The sequence below is a fragment of the Carya illinoinensis genome, chromosome 3 (assembly GCF_018687715.1).
Source record: "Carya illinoinensis cultivar Pawnee chromosome 3, C.illinoinensisPawnee_v1, whole genome shotgun sequence".
Lineage (NCBI taxonomy): Eukaryota > Viridiplantae > Streptophyta > Magnoliopsida > Fagales > Juglandaceae > Carya > Carya illinoinensis.
Window position 1 is genome coordinate 10870794 of NC_056754.1, and position 15347 is coordinate 10886140.

The 15347-nt window shown below is 33.6% G+C and overlaps 2 protein-coding genes across 2 annotated transcripts; one reads left to right on the forward strand and one right to left on the reverse strand.

Annotated features, from left to right (window-relative positions):
- Positions 1-58: 58 nt before the first annotated feature.
- Positions 59-4856, forward strand: LOC122304470 (E3 ubiquitin-protein ligase RDUF1-like; the record flags this gene model as incomplete). The annotated part of the gene is made up of 4 exons (XM_043116743.1): positions 59-1728; positions 3378-3587; positions 3793-3886; positions 4245-4856. A coding segment is annotated over one exon (765 nt), but the record flags the coding sequence as incomplete, so codon positions are not given.
- Positions 4857-7508: 2652 nt separating this feature from the next.
- LOC122303237 (transmembrane ascorbate ferrireductase 1) lies at positions 7509-10889 on the reverse strand. Its single transcript, XM_043114903.1, has 4 exons — positions 10613-10889; positions 8909-8957; positions 8584-8783; positions 7509-7953 (listed from the first exon to the last, which is right to left on the reverse strand). The coding sequence occupies exons 1-4, from the start codon at positions 10754-10756 to the stop codon at positions 7654-7656; spliced, it is 693 nt and encodes a 230-aa protein (XP_042970837.1). The 5' UTR covers positions 10757-10889; the 3' UTR covers positions 7509-7653.
- Positions 10890-15347: the final 4458 nt, after the last annotated feature.

Here is a 15347-nt window from a genome sequence, read left to right on the forward strand (position 1 = left end):
CTCCCTCCCCTCCCCGCAACGCAGCACCTGCACCTCTTTTCGCCTAAATCGAAGGTGAATTGTTGATGGAAATTCGACATTATTTTCTTTCTGCATATGGATCTTTGGTGCTGGGTCCGGGCTTCATCCACTGCCGGCGACCATGTCGGAGTTCTTGATGGGCTCGGGCTTCGATCGTTTGCTGGAGCAGCTTGCCCAGATCGAAGTAACCGGATTCGGGCGTCCCAAGAATCCGCCTGCATCGAAGGCAGCGATAGAGTCTTTACCCACGATCGATCTTGGCGTGGAGGCTCGCGAGATGCCGTGCAAGCACATATACCACTCAGATTGTATCCTTCACTGGGTTTCTCTAAGAAACACGTGCCCGGTTTGCCGGCACGAGTTGCCGAGTGAGCGTAACGAGGGTGATAACTCGGAGGAGAAGACGGTGGGGTTAACCATATGGAGGCTACCGGGAGGTGGGTTTGCGCTGGGGAGGTTTTCTGGGGGAAGAAGAGCAGCCGTGAAGAGAGAACTACCGGTTGTGTACACGGAAATGGATGGTGGCTTCGGGGCAAGTGGGGCTCCGAGAAGGGTTTCGTGGGTTTCGAGACGGAGTAGAGGAAGAGAGAGTGGTGGATTTCGCAGGGCTTTCCGCAATTTCTTCTCCTTCCTGAGGTTTAGACCTAATTCTTCATCTTCGAACTCTGGGTCTGAATCTCGGTCTATGAGCAGAAGCCATAGTCATTCGGGTTCGGTGTTCAGTAGGTATTTGAAAAAAAAGGATAATAAGAAAGAAGAGTTAGTAATTAAGATTGTAAATAGAAGAGAGAGAAAAAAGTAATAAAAAGATTTTTAGAAATAGGGATAAAGAAAGGAATGTAGGAAGTTTTTAAAAGATAAATAAATTTTAAGGAATAATTTGATAAAATGAGTATTTAAGTTAAATTATAAGGATGGAGATGAAGAACCGAATGAGATGCTCTTATAATGCTTTGCGTCAGTTAATTCCATTGCAGTCAATAACTTACCTTTTGCTGCGAACTTAGGTCGCAGCAAAGGAAAACGCAGGAAAGATCTATGTTCACTGCGGTGCTTAATGGAACCGCAATGCTTAGATGTATTTGCTATGGCACGGGCTCGCCACAATATTGATCATCACCCCTTCGAGCGATTGAGTCCATTAAAACCGCAGTAACTATATGATTTCTGCGATTGTTTTTACGGCAAGTGCAAACTGTCGTTACATATTCAGGAAACAGCTTCGGCCGGGGTGGAATGCGGGGACACTTTGTAGCAGCGACTTAAACCCCCCGCAATATATCAATGGAGTGTCGTGATTTTGGATTACAACTTGTAGGGTCGAGTGACGGACGCCGTTTTAACTCTTGGTATATAATGGATTTGATTTTGATACCTGCGTTTTGAAGTTCTTTTGCTCTGTGCCTCACTGCTCTGTTCCCCGATCTCTCCCTTCCTTGAGCATATGGTTGTCGCCGCTGCTGTCACCGCAATCTTGCATGCCCTGCCGTCGCGTCGTTGCCGGTTAATCAACAAATCATGGCCGCATTTCTCTAGATCCATAATTCTCACCAAGGCCCTCTCTCTCTCTCTCTCTCTCTCTCTCTCTCTCTCTCTCTCTCTCTCTCGGGTTGCCCTAGCCTCTCCCTGCGAGAGCTCCCTCAATAGATTTTTTCCTCCGTCTTGCCGTGCCAACCCAGCATTTCACCGCGCCGACCACCTCCTACAGTAAGATCTCTCCCTTTTTAGAAAAGAATCTCTGCTTAGTTAGATATAAGCATATATAAATATATATATATATAATTTGTACCTAGGAGGCAACCAAATTCTGGAATATGTTGTGTATGTAATTAGACTACAATCCAAATTGAAACTGTTGTAATTCTCTACGAAATTACAACAAATAGCTAGGTACGTATAGACCGAATTGTTCCTTCTCAATTGTTGTCCAATATGTTCCTATAGTCCAATTTTATGAATTAGAAAAAAAAAAACCATTGGAATAACCGTAGTGCTCTTACTTTATAAACAATGGTTTTAAAGCAATTTCCCTTACTTTAATTTTGAGTCTCTGTGTTTGAAAGTTATGATGTAACTTACAAAGTGGGATATTGCATCTGAACATTTACAATTATTACCACCAATTTTCCAACTTGTAGTTAGCTTCACAGCTAGGAAAACATATTACATCACTAGACTGACAATTATGGCTCCCATTAGCAAGAGCCAATGACTGAAAATAAGTAAACACTGCAGTCCTTCCCCTTTTCTTTTCATGAAAATGCTCTTTTGCCAAGTGTACGTTTGATTCTCATCCATATTTTATATATTTTGAAGGGCCCATATTATATATGATTTATATGTTTGATAAAAGGATTCTAAAAGAATATTGTCAAATCAGTTTCTCAAAAGTGATTTGCACCAGGATTTATTCTACATTCAAATATTATTCTAAATTTAGCATGTATAGTAAGTATCTAAATTTATTTTTACCCTAGGTAAGATACTTAAAATTTAGTAAGTATCTTTGAATGGATGCATGCATAGCACGTCGATTAATTGGTGGTTTTTGAAGGCTTGATCCAATCCCAGACCTCTATTATATTATATATTAAATAACCTTATAATATATAATAGATTTTGAGTATTATATATTAAATAACCTTATAATATATAATAGATTTTGAGTATGTAAATTACTCTGTGTGTGTATCTGTAAATTTGTTATGCATTGCATGCTATACTGCTTGCATTCTTTCAGTATATGTATAGGCATGCAATGAGCATTCTTTGAGTATTGAGATCTGTAAGACTTGGCCGTAACATAGTGGGCCATCCCACGACGTTAGTTTTAGAAGCTTCCATATCAAGCTCTGCTTATTCAAGTGCCACGAAATTAATAAGTAGATTTCAAACTGCTCTATAGGAAAATGCTGAGTTGTAAAGACAAATCGGATTTTAACACAAACTTAGGAGGTGATGGATTATGGTTTCTTAGTGAATGTTCCAGGTGCATGTTAGAGTACTAATAGATTTTCCAGAACCAGCTATTTCACTCCAATTTAGCAAGAGTCAAGCTGATATTTTTAAAGGCTGACACAGTTAAGTTTGAATTTGTTGCATTTGAAGCATACTGACAAATTATATTTGTACGTGGATGTGACACTAAAGTTAGAGACATTGTATGCATTTTACATGCATTAGTTATTTCTGATAATCTATGGGATGGATAATTCAATACTCAAGGCTGAGATGTTAAGCTTAATGTTGTGCATGTTGAGTTTTAGTACATGCATTGGATTTCTATCAGCACTATCTTAGGAAATACTGGATGTTTTATAATGGGCCATGAGTTTTTAACACAATGGCATTGATAGGCTAACTTTGTCTTGGATTAGACAAAGAAAAATCATCGTCGGACAGTCACAAGTCAGCTATCTCGTGCATATAACGCGTTTCATTACAAGCTACATCTTAAATACAAGAGTTATGGATCTCATCAGGAGGCCCTAGCTAATGGAGGTGGGTTAGTAGAGAAGCCAGTTTGGGAGTGGTTGTACAATCGGTGGACAAGTGATGATTTCAAGGTAAGCATATGTCAGTGTTTTTTTTTTTCTATGAATTCACATGTCAAACAGCTAAATTAAAGGTTGTACATCCAGATATTATATAAACTATTTTGTATAATTTTGTACCACATCCTTATCACTGCCCCTTGGTTAAACTTCTACATGCTATTACCAATTATCCCTATGGTTGAATATGAGCTAAAAAATTTATGTTTTGTTGCAGAAAATGTCCAGCCAAAACAAAGAAAATAGGCGTAAACAAAAAGATCAACCACACAAGCAGAAGGAATTGGTTTGTTGTACTAATGGAAATAAAGGTATAACTAATTATTTGGACATGCTGGAAGTTGCGGTTGAATATATATAATTTTAATTAGTAATTATTCTGAAGTGATTGGTGTGCCTATATGTTCATGTAGAAGAAGAAGAATCTAATTGATTTCTACAAAGATGTGCATTGGTCGAATAAAAAAGAGAGATTTATCACACCAACCACATAAGATAATTATGTGAGCAGACACTTGTTTATACAAATCTCGTTGGTGGTTGTAACTGTCATATTTGTTTACAATTGACATTTGGCAAGTTCACTATTTAGCATTAGCACATAAGTGTGAAACTTAGTGACTATGCAGCTGGTTGTATTTATTAATGTTTAAGTTGTTTTGGCCACAGAATTAGATGGTTCAATTGATGAATTCCAAAGAGCCAAAGGCTTGCACTGATGAAGCAGGAGCAAGGATATTTAGAGAGGTATTGGGGCATAGGTCAGGGTATTCCAGAGGGATGGGCCACTCTGTTATGCCTGAGTCTACTAAAGTGTCTGGAGTATCTTGTGAGGAGTATGAACGGCTTGTAGAAGAAAATGAAGCAAATAGGAAAAATGCAGCATATTACCAAGGATGGCTTGAGGATATTGAAGGTGCTTTTGCTGCTATGAGGGAGCATATGCGGGATTATGAGGAACATGTAAGCATGCGAATGTCAGAAGTGGAGACCAATCAATTAGAGTCTCAAAGAGAAACTGAAACTGCAATTCCTTAGGAATTTTTGTGCGTGCCAACAGTTTTATTACATTTTTTTATACTTAATTATGACCTACACCTTAGTAGTACTTTTGATGAAGGTGTGTTGGGGCAGCTGATTTACTAGTAAGAATTTTGAAATGGATCTAGTACATTTTGAAAATGCATAGAAAGGGTCAAGGATCATGGGAGGTAAATTGGTTTCTGGACTGATGTATTGACTGCATGCTATATTTTGATGCTTTTGGGCAAAGTTCATCTATGATAGATTCAATGACCTTTTCATATTATTTTAATTAATATGACATGTGAAGATAATATGAGGCTTTTGGGGTGGTTCAATATAGAGTTTACGAACAAAGCATGATTTACCTACTGCTTGCCTATTCATAAATGAGTCAATTGCTTAGAATAAGTTGGTGTTTAATCATATTCTGGTGATAGTTTTAATTGGGTTAGGGGGAAATTTCAGTTATACCCTACTGCCCTGTGAAGAGGTTTTTAGGCATTATACATGCTTTCATTTGTAGAGTAGATGAAAAACAAAAGCACAACTGTTATAGTGCTCTAGAGATACTTATAATTCCATAGCTACAACTAATTATGTTTAATCACTTATTTACTAACCAGGGTATTTGTTGTTGTATATACATGACAGGATTATTGTAAAGGAAAGCTTCACAGTTTAGATTCTTCCTGCCCTAGTAAGGTACCAAAAATACAAATCCATCAAATTCCATAAAAAAAAAAAAAAAAGGATTATGAAAAACGTGTCTCAGTTTAACATGCTTCTATATGATACACATGCATGCAGTATATGAATTGCAAAACTATCTTAAAGGTTGTACCACATTCAAATGAGCTATGCTTATTCGTGGTGATGGAGCAGTCATTTTGTAGAGTAATGTTTTAGGGTGCCCAACACACAAGTGTGCAGATTATTCCTACTTGTTTATTACATATTGAAAGTACTGCTAACTAATGAAGGTGTGATTTTAATAACGGTATAGTTATAACTGAAAGCATTTTCCATTCAGTGATTTTTCTGCATTGTTGTGTACTAGAATAGGTCAATATTTTTCCAAGATCAGTGTAGTGATCTAGATGTGCTACCCAAGACCCCAAAGAACTATAATCAGTTTGAGTTATCCTCAGTACGTGGGGTATGTACTTGTACTGCTGGCATGCATGTTGAAATTCTTTTGTAAGGATGAGAATGTTGAGATCATTGCTAAACTAAGTTATGGACAAAGTTGAATGAAAAAGTAATCTCTAGTTGAGATATTTGACATACTGCTTTCAGTAATAGTGTATTGGATATCTTCAAAGGCATCAGGAGGTAAGAGTTATAATTGCATGGTTGATGAATTTAGATATATATATATATATATATACCCTCTGTGTAACATATATACACACTGATATATATATATATATAGGCCTATATGTGCTGATTTCAATCCCTGTGCAAAATCAGATTCAAGTTTATAAATATATATACACATGAAAATCCAATAAATTCATGTGATATAAAACAGTTTGTGTGTGAAAATTAACCCTATATTGTGCAAACCCAATGTGAGAAAACAGAGTTGATCAGTTCCAGAGTGGTCAAAGCTTCAATATAGCTACAGTTTTAATATGGTGCGCTCAAAAAGTATCAAAATTTGTAAAACTCCATCCAGCCCTAGCTCTGGTAATGTTTCAAACAACAGCCTCTAATTTGCAGCTGTCGATTGGGAGGACCAATATCTCATCCAATCCCAGCAATTTAATTATTGACAAATTAGGTCCATTAATTTTTGAGTTCTGAGAACTTTCAAAATTTAAATGATTGTCCTATACTATTATTGAGAAGGTAAATTTACACCCACATTTGATGAGGCCGGGTATGCGAGAAAATAAATTTTGGGAAAAAATGGATTGCCAGAAACATCATACATAGCCCCGAATAAACTGCATGCATGGAAATCGTCCATGATTCATACCGCGGCGAGAAGTGGAGTGCCATAAATTGAATTGATTGGCTGTCGAATACCAAATTCTTCTATGGCGAGTATTTTGCTACAGAATAGTTGGGTGGAGCTAAAGATGCGGCGATATGGTAAGCCGCCGTATATAGGCGTCTTGAATTCCGTGGCAAAAGACTAGAAGGTCGGCAAGAATTGTAGTGCCGCTAAATATTTAGGTGGATCTGGAATCGCCGAACAGACAATCACTTCCCGACGAACAAACACTCGCAGGCAGTAAGTAAGACCTTATTGGCGGAGAAATCGGATTGGATGGAAAGTAACAGCGGCGGGTTTGTGAAAGCTTTTCTCGTCAGGTAGATCGCCGGGAGGAGCTGCAATTTCATCGGCGGTAGACTTGTGGTGACAAACAGAGCAGATGTCACGCTTAAATTATGGCATTTTATCTGCAATATATAAACCGTGGCTTCTTGATGTTTGCCATGGTTTTGTGACTTACAACGGCGATGGTTATCCGCCGCAAAAAGTGGTTAATGTTGTAGTGAGACCACCTTTTAATTGATATATATCCTTCGAGGAAGATCGAAACCAGTGGCTTAAGTTTTTCTTCTCTTTCCACTACCCAAGCAACCATTAGCCTGAGTAATAGTACGCGAAAAAAGGTGAAATAGCGATCTATTTATTGACACCTCCCTAAACAAAAGTCATAATTAAAATAGCTTATCACTCTCTTCCGGCTTGATGCTTGTAATTACGCTAAATATATATTTATCAATGCACACCTTAAACATTTTATGTGTATTTATTTCAAGGGCGCATGGAAAGGTTGAGATTGTATTACTGGGCTTATGATCGTGACACATGTGCATTGCACAGTTTTAAAATTGACGATTCTGTATGTTGCCAAGGGTCAATGCATTAATCTACAATCCACAAGACAATCATGAACAATAATCACTTTATTTATTAGAGGTCGCAAGTTATGTCCAGAGAATACAGATAGTACACATCATTTTAGCGAATAATCAAACCACATAGAAAATCCATGCATCCATCGGTCAAGACTAAAAAACATGACACATGCACTAATTAAATAGCCGAATAGCTATGGTCTTCTTCTGCTGGAGCGTGAGAAAGCACAGATAACACAACAAACGCACCAAACAATACCGTGATAACGGCGGTGAAGTTGACAAGGAAGGCCTCGGAGCCATACTTGGCGAGCCCAGAATTTTCCAGGAAAGTAAGCTTCTCCAATAACCCTAATGAAGCATTGCCGACGGCCAACACGTACACGAAAAGTCCAAATACGACATGCCAAGGCATAGAGAAGCTCCTAAGCTCACCAGGTCCTCCTGGGTAGAAGAAGATCAGGAACCCATATATCCACTGCAATTTACATATCCAAGTGAGTTCAGCCCGGTAGGTGTACTCATGATAAAAATCCATGATATTCACAAGAAACGTACAGACTATTTGAATGAGTTCTTACTTCAGTTCACAACAAAAACTGTCCAGGCCCATGACTAAAACGTGGCCCAGTGGTTTGAGAATGGAGTCCACACTATTAGGCCCAATTAGCAATCCAGAAAGCTACTTGTGCAAGTTACATTAGAGCTCCGTTCCATTTTATAATTTGATTTGGATTTTCATAATTATCAAATTAAAAATTTTGATTTTTATAATGGTTAAGACATTTATCTTATATTATCTTCATATAATTTCGTATAAAAAAAGACTCATATAATTCCTTTCAATCGTTCTCTCTCTCACTCATTTCCTTCTTTCAATTTCTATTTTATTTTATATTTTCTATCATTCCCCATTTCCAAATCCATAACAAAACACTCAGGCCCACCAAAAAGTATCACATGCAATATGATTATGCCAATTGTATTGAGCACTACAAGAAACGGCCTGGCCCAGCACCTTTGCATGATCAGCCGGCGCTATCTTTTGAAGAAGAAAAGTAATAAAAGATAAACGAGAGTAAGGATTGAGCAGTAGTAGTTTAATTACCTGAAGGGCGTAGAGGACAATAATACCAATTCCAAGCCAGGAATGCAAGCTGTAAAGATTAGCGATGCCGCTCTCGTTATGATATTTGAAAGCAGTATAAACTCCGATGATACCGAGTATCAGAGCAATAGCATGGAGCACCAGATGTACCAACTTCTTCACATCTTTACTGAAAGGAAGTGATTTATAACTGACTATGGCTGCAATTAATCATGTTTACATGAAAAATTAGTTAATTTTGTGTTTACATACGTAGCAAATATATTATTGGTCAGAAATTAAGGAACCTCCATTTTATTAATATTGCCATAATTTAATTAATTACCTTCACCCCCTATGATGATTAAGCCTACCAACATAAGCACAGGATGGATCTGTAAAAAGAAATGGACATGTGATCAGACCTTTTTCTATTCATGTTAGGTATAAATAAATAAAATCTTATTTTTAGTGACACTTTTTCTACCTCCAAACTTATGTTATTATTTTAAATAAAATAATGTAAACCGAAGATTTATATAATGCTTTCAAAAATATTGAAGAATGTGAAAAAAAATACTCTAGGCATAAAAAAAAAAATTCTCATACAAATAAAATAAATAATTCAACTTTTTCAAATTTCAATACAACTTTTTCAAATTCCAATACAAAAATAATATATTCTAATAATATTTTATTCAATTTATTTTATCTCATCTCATCTATGAAAACAAATGAAGTAGACATACTAGCATTTTTCATATATATATAACATATCGACAAGGAAAAAATGATAATCTATTTTATAACTGCATAAAATAGTGTAGTTTTATCATATTAAAATTTATTTTTAATGGAAGGATTTCATGAAATATTTGAAGATGAATTATAAAATAATTATAGAAATAGAAGCTGTATCATTCCTATATGGAAAAGCATTATCCAAAGGCTAACATGGTTGATAGTACCACCATCTGGTCAATCGTGAAGAAATCTGACACCTCGTTAATTAACGTCCATGCATGAATAAGAAGGTTAGGTTGCAACGTGCTCCAACAATTTAACAACACGTACAATTATAAAGACAAGAAACTCTATCTTAAAAGTCTAACTATTATTTGACCGGTAGCTAGATTTTTGTTTGAAGGTTAGGAGGGATGACGGGGAATTTTGCGAGTAATTGCAAACAGAACAGAGTGGACGATGACTCGTGTTGCCTCGAACAGGTAAATATTACCCTGGCAAATTAAACATTTAATTTAATTTAATTTTTTTTTAAGTTTTAACATAAAGAAAAAGAAAAATGCTACCGACTTTAAAACAAAAAAAATTCTTTTTAAGCAGGTACTAGTGTTAGGTTAAGAATCAGCGAATGATAATTTGTTTAAGTGCGAACCACTTTAAGCCTAAATTTCCAAATCTTTGACATTAAGGGAAATGAAAATTAATAGCTAGAAGGCCGGACGCACGTTGATCTCCAACAAAAGAATATATGCGATTCAAAGTTTGAAACAGTACAAGCCAGTTAGAGCACTGCTATCCATTAAAATACCATTCTCAACAATGAGAGAGAATCCATTAAAATTCCATTAAGGATGGGGAATAAAACCTACGGCACCCAAACGGCAGATAGAAAAAGGCCAAAATTCTCCTTCATGGGCCATTTCTATAAAGTAAAAGTGAATATTACTTATTAGGGCGATTTCTTGTGTTCGTTCTACAGAAAGGTCCAAATGATTGAAGTAAGGGGTACCCAAAGCCCTGAACCAAAAACCATTACGATCCCAATCTCTACACGCAAACTGCAAACAAACAGATAAACACCAAACCTACTCGATAGAGATGACCTACCTCTCGGGAAAACGCCCAAAATTCCAACAAAATTTACAACACCGGCACCCGCCCACACAAACACTCACACACAGACCTTCTACCAAACACAAGATACTGGAAACCAGAACAAGAAAGATAAGAACCATTTCCGAGAGTATATACTTTAGAAATCAGACAGCCATGAAGCGCAGAGAGAGAGAGAGAGAGTTGGACTTACATTGAATATGAGGCTCTTGTTGGTAGATTCCCATGCTAAACCGCCTCTGAAATCTATGGTCCAAACCAACACTAAAATCAGACCTGCAATTCCCAGCACGTGTACCACAAAGGTGAATGGAAGAGCCTTCACACCCAGTGCCATCGTTTCTCTTCCCAAAACTCTTCTCTGTCACTCTCTCTCTCTCTCGTCTTCTCCTCCAATATTGAAAGAAATAAATATGGATGGCACTCAAAACTGATACCAATATAAATTTGAAGCCTTTAGTGCAGTCTGTCGTTTATCCGGCCAGTTACTGCAACTGATTTGACCTTAAGATCAAAATCTTTATCACTAACAGGTGCCACGTTCGTCACTCTGATTGGAGATTTTCGGGACCCACGTGTTTCCCTTCTTCGTCTCTTTTCGTCTACCCTTCGTTATCTACTTACCAGTTAGAGCATTGGTAACAGATTGTTTATTTTCCGTATAATTATATTTTTTGAAAATTGATTTTGAATATAAAGAAAAGTTTTTATATTAAATTATGTATTTTTTTATTAAATAATAATAAAATAATTAAAAAAAAATAAAAAAAATAAAAAAGAGAAAGTTGAAAGGAAAGAGAAAAAATAATAAAATATAATTTTAAAAAGAAAATGAAGGTTTTTATTTTTAAATAAGAACTATATATAATTATTATGAATAAATTAATACAAACCATTTTAAGAGTATATTTTTTAAATTTAAAAATAAAAATAAAGATAAATAATCTATTATTAATACTTCATTGCATTTCAAATTTTAACGTCTAATAAATATATTTTTGTGGATTAATAATAATAATAATAATAATAATAAAATATACGACACGTTAACTAATTTTATAATTAATTAATTAGATTTTTATGCTAATTAATTAGATTATTTTTTTCGTTAAAATGTTAAATTTTTTTTATTTTAAATCTTCTAATTATGCATAATTAATTTTGCTTTTTATTATCTCTTAAAATATTGCACAATTTGAACTTTCTAAGTTGTTGGAATCGCATCTGAATAAATAATATAAATCGTTCAGTAAAAATAAACAAATAATATAGTTTTGTTTATATATATCGAACAAATAAATAAAATTATCGAATTTAACTCCATTTTATCATTTTTTTTTTGTATGTCCTAAGATTCGACACCAGGTGAATGATTATGAACCTGGACAACTTGACCGCAAAGAGGACTGCGGCTTTGGTCATCTATGACGTTACGAGCTTTATTTGGTGAGTTGGGGCCTTATCAAATCCCAAGTGACAGACATCCTGCGGTCCTTAGCATCGCTGTGAGGACGATGATGCGTGCGACCTTTATCCACAAATTGTTTGGGCTTTCTCATGTTCTGGGTCAATATTGAGGAAAAATCTAATTTTAAGAATAACTGTGTATTAATACATATATTAATTTAATATGATAGGTTAAAAGATTAATTTAAAAAAATATATTATTAATTTAAATTTTAAATATAAAAAAATTAATATTGATATATAAATTAGTAGCAACTTTATTTATATGTAATAAAACTTCAATATTAATTGATAAATTTAGCCCCTCATCTCTTTTGTGCATTTGGACATGAATTGATAGGATAGTTAAATAAAATATTATTTTTTAATATTATTATATTATAAAAATTATATTTTATGTAAAAATTTAAAAAAAATTATAAATAATATGATAAGATGAGATAAAATAAAACATTTTTATTATCTAAATAGGCTTAGATTCTCCTTTCCAATCTATTCCAAGCTTTCAAGTGTTGATACTAATCATTCTCATATATTATATACTATATTTATTTTTATTTTATATCATTTTATTATTTTTAAATTAATTAAATTATTCTACTTATTATTTATATACCACATATTTAATATGAAAAAATAATTAAAAAATTAAAATGATTAAAAATTAAAAAATTATGTGTAATATGTGATGTTAAGATGATGAAAAAAAATTTTCCTAATAAAAAGAGAGATTTTTTTTCCTAAGCAAATGATATTATATATATAAAACTATGCGGTTACAAGATACATAATTTCAGAGAGTTGGGAGTCCCCAACAATTATTTCAAAATAAATAAAAGTAACATCAAATAAAAAAAAAAAAGGGTTTTAGAGTCAAAAACTTGGCTTCCACCCAATCCCACTAAGGATATTATTTTAATAGAATAGTAATAGAGAAATATTATTTTAATAGAATAGATAAATTATAAGGAATGAGATGTAAATTTTTTTTTAAAAGATGAGCAAAATTTAAGAAATTTGTTTAAAAAATGTCAATTATAACTAAATTATAAATTGTTTTTTATGAAAAACCCAATATTAATGCTTTTACACAGGATGGCCTTGTTTCTGACTGCATGGCTTTTTCTTCCGTGAATTCTTTTAATTTTAAAGCTTTAACCCATCCCATGAGACAGGATGGCCTTGTTTCTAATTTGAAATTCAGGTTAAAATATGTTTTTATTTTTTAATTTTTTTTTCCTCTTATATGTTTATTTAAGGCTGATTTAAAAAAAAAAAAAAAAAGCCTCAGCAAAATATGTTACATTTTTTTTTCTTTAAAAATAAAGAAACATTGGTTGTAGTATTCTAATAGAAGGTCTAAGCGATATGACTTATGTTCCAAAAAGATTAATTAATAATATGATTGGAATCCAATTAGAACATTATAAATAGCACAAACTTTTCATTTTTAAATAATGTGCAATCTCATATACTTCATAGAGTTTTCATTTTTAAATAATGTGCAATCTCATATACTTCATAGAGTTTTGCTACATACAAGAAAGTCGCGTATTAATCTACGTACCAATACTGATTCTTTCATACTTAAAATTTAAATTAATACTGTTTTCAATAAAATCTACTTTTTGACCAATTACAATAAATTAGTATATATATTAGTACACAAGTGTGCTTGTAACTAGACTTTTCCTACTTCATAACCCTATCACTTATCAGAATGGGTATCACAATCTTTCCTTTTATATTTCTTGCATCCTCTTTAGGCCAATTCATCGTAAATAGTACAGTTCAAGTTCTACATTTTTAATTGGGATAAGTTTTGATACCATTTGTAACATCTAAATAGAAAGCCCTAACTTCATGACCTATATTTTAAAAAAATTTTGCTACGTACAAGCAAACTTGGGTACTAATTTGCGTACTAATACTGATTCCTTCATACTCAAAATTTAAATTAGTATTATTTTCGATAAAATCTACTTTTTAATGAATTACATTACATTGGTGTATATATTAGTACATAATTATATTTGCAACTAAATTTTTCCATTCTAAAAGAGTATTCAATGATACAATTTGAAACTTATTGAAACATTATAAAGAAAGAAATGATATTTACAATCGTGAAATGTACAAACACCGTATAATTCATTTGAAAAAAGTAAATAAATACGGATTCACATAAAAAAAATTAATTTTTTAATAATAGACTCACTATTTTAAAAAGAGATTATATGACATTTATACACTTCATAATTATATATGATATTATTCTTATAAAGAATAAGAATATATTATTTCTAAATAATATAGGATCTTATATATAGTCTATTCTTACCACTAATGAAATAAGGTATCACAGTGACTGTTGTTCTAACATAGATGACTAAGGCCAGCCAAGAAAACTTTGATTCATTATTTTTTGTATTTATTTTTTGGAGGGATTTTGCTATCACTCATGGTTAGTTCACAATTTTATCTGACAGCGATGTAGTGTTCTTTCTCTGACCACATTTTATTAATTTTACTTTTCTGAGTGACAGCTGTCTCTGTGGAGGGGAGGTTGTCGATGAAGGAATCCCTATTAATATTTTAGAGAAATGATATTTATAATTGTAATTGTATAAGCAGCGTATAATTATTTTAAAAAAAATAAATTAATTTAAGACTCACATGAAAAAAAATTAATTTTTTAATTATAAACTTTATTTTTTTTTAATTGTACAATATTTATAATTTTATGACTATATGTAATATTATTCAATATTTTATAGTCACTTGGGATGAATTGATCGCTGAACTGAGATGCAATTAAAAGGTCAAACTAATCAGCTGTGCTCTACCCTTACTCATTAATTACACGACGTTGATTCTTATGTTAGTTTGTGGTTTTTCGCTTTAAGAGGACTTCTAATCTCTAATTAAGACAACTAGTAGCTTAAATACTCCGAACATGTTTTTTTTTCCTCCTTACAATATGTTCGGTAACAAGAGGGGAAAAGAAGACAGGATTTTGCTCACAATTTATACTAGAAGATTTTCTTGTTTTTATGACTTTCCTTTTATTCTTTTTCTTCTTCTTCTTCTTCTTCCTTTTTTTTTTTTTTTTTTTTTTTGGTGGGGAGGGGGAAGGGTGACGATTGAGTGGAGGTTGTTGGCAGGCCCGGGAAAATATACGAAGCTAATGAATCGAAAAGGTTGCTCTCAAACAAACCACAGATTTGGCTTTCCAATAATAATAAGAATGGACCTCACTCCCTCTGAAAGCCCCAAATACAGCCACAGAAAGCACCAAACAAAAACGTTTATGACGAGCCGGAAAAGCACTAACCACCGTTCATGACCCATCCATGGTACCAATAAGTTTTAGTGATGGTAATCAAGGTGTGGTCCAACATTGCACCGACACTGATAAAAGGGAAGCACAAGCTACATATATATATATATATATATATTTA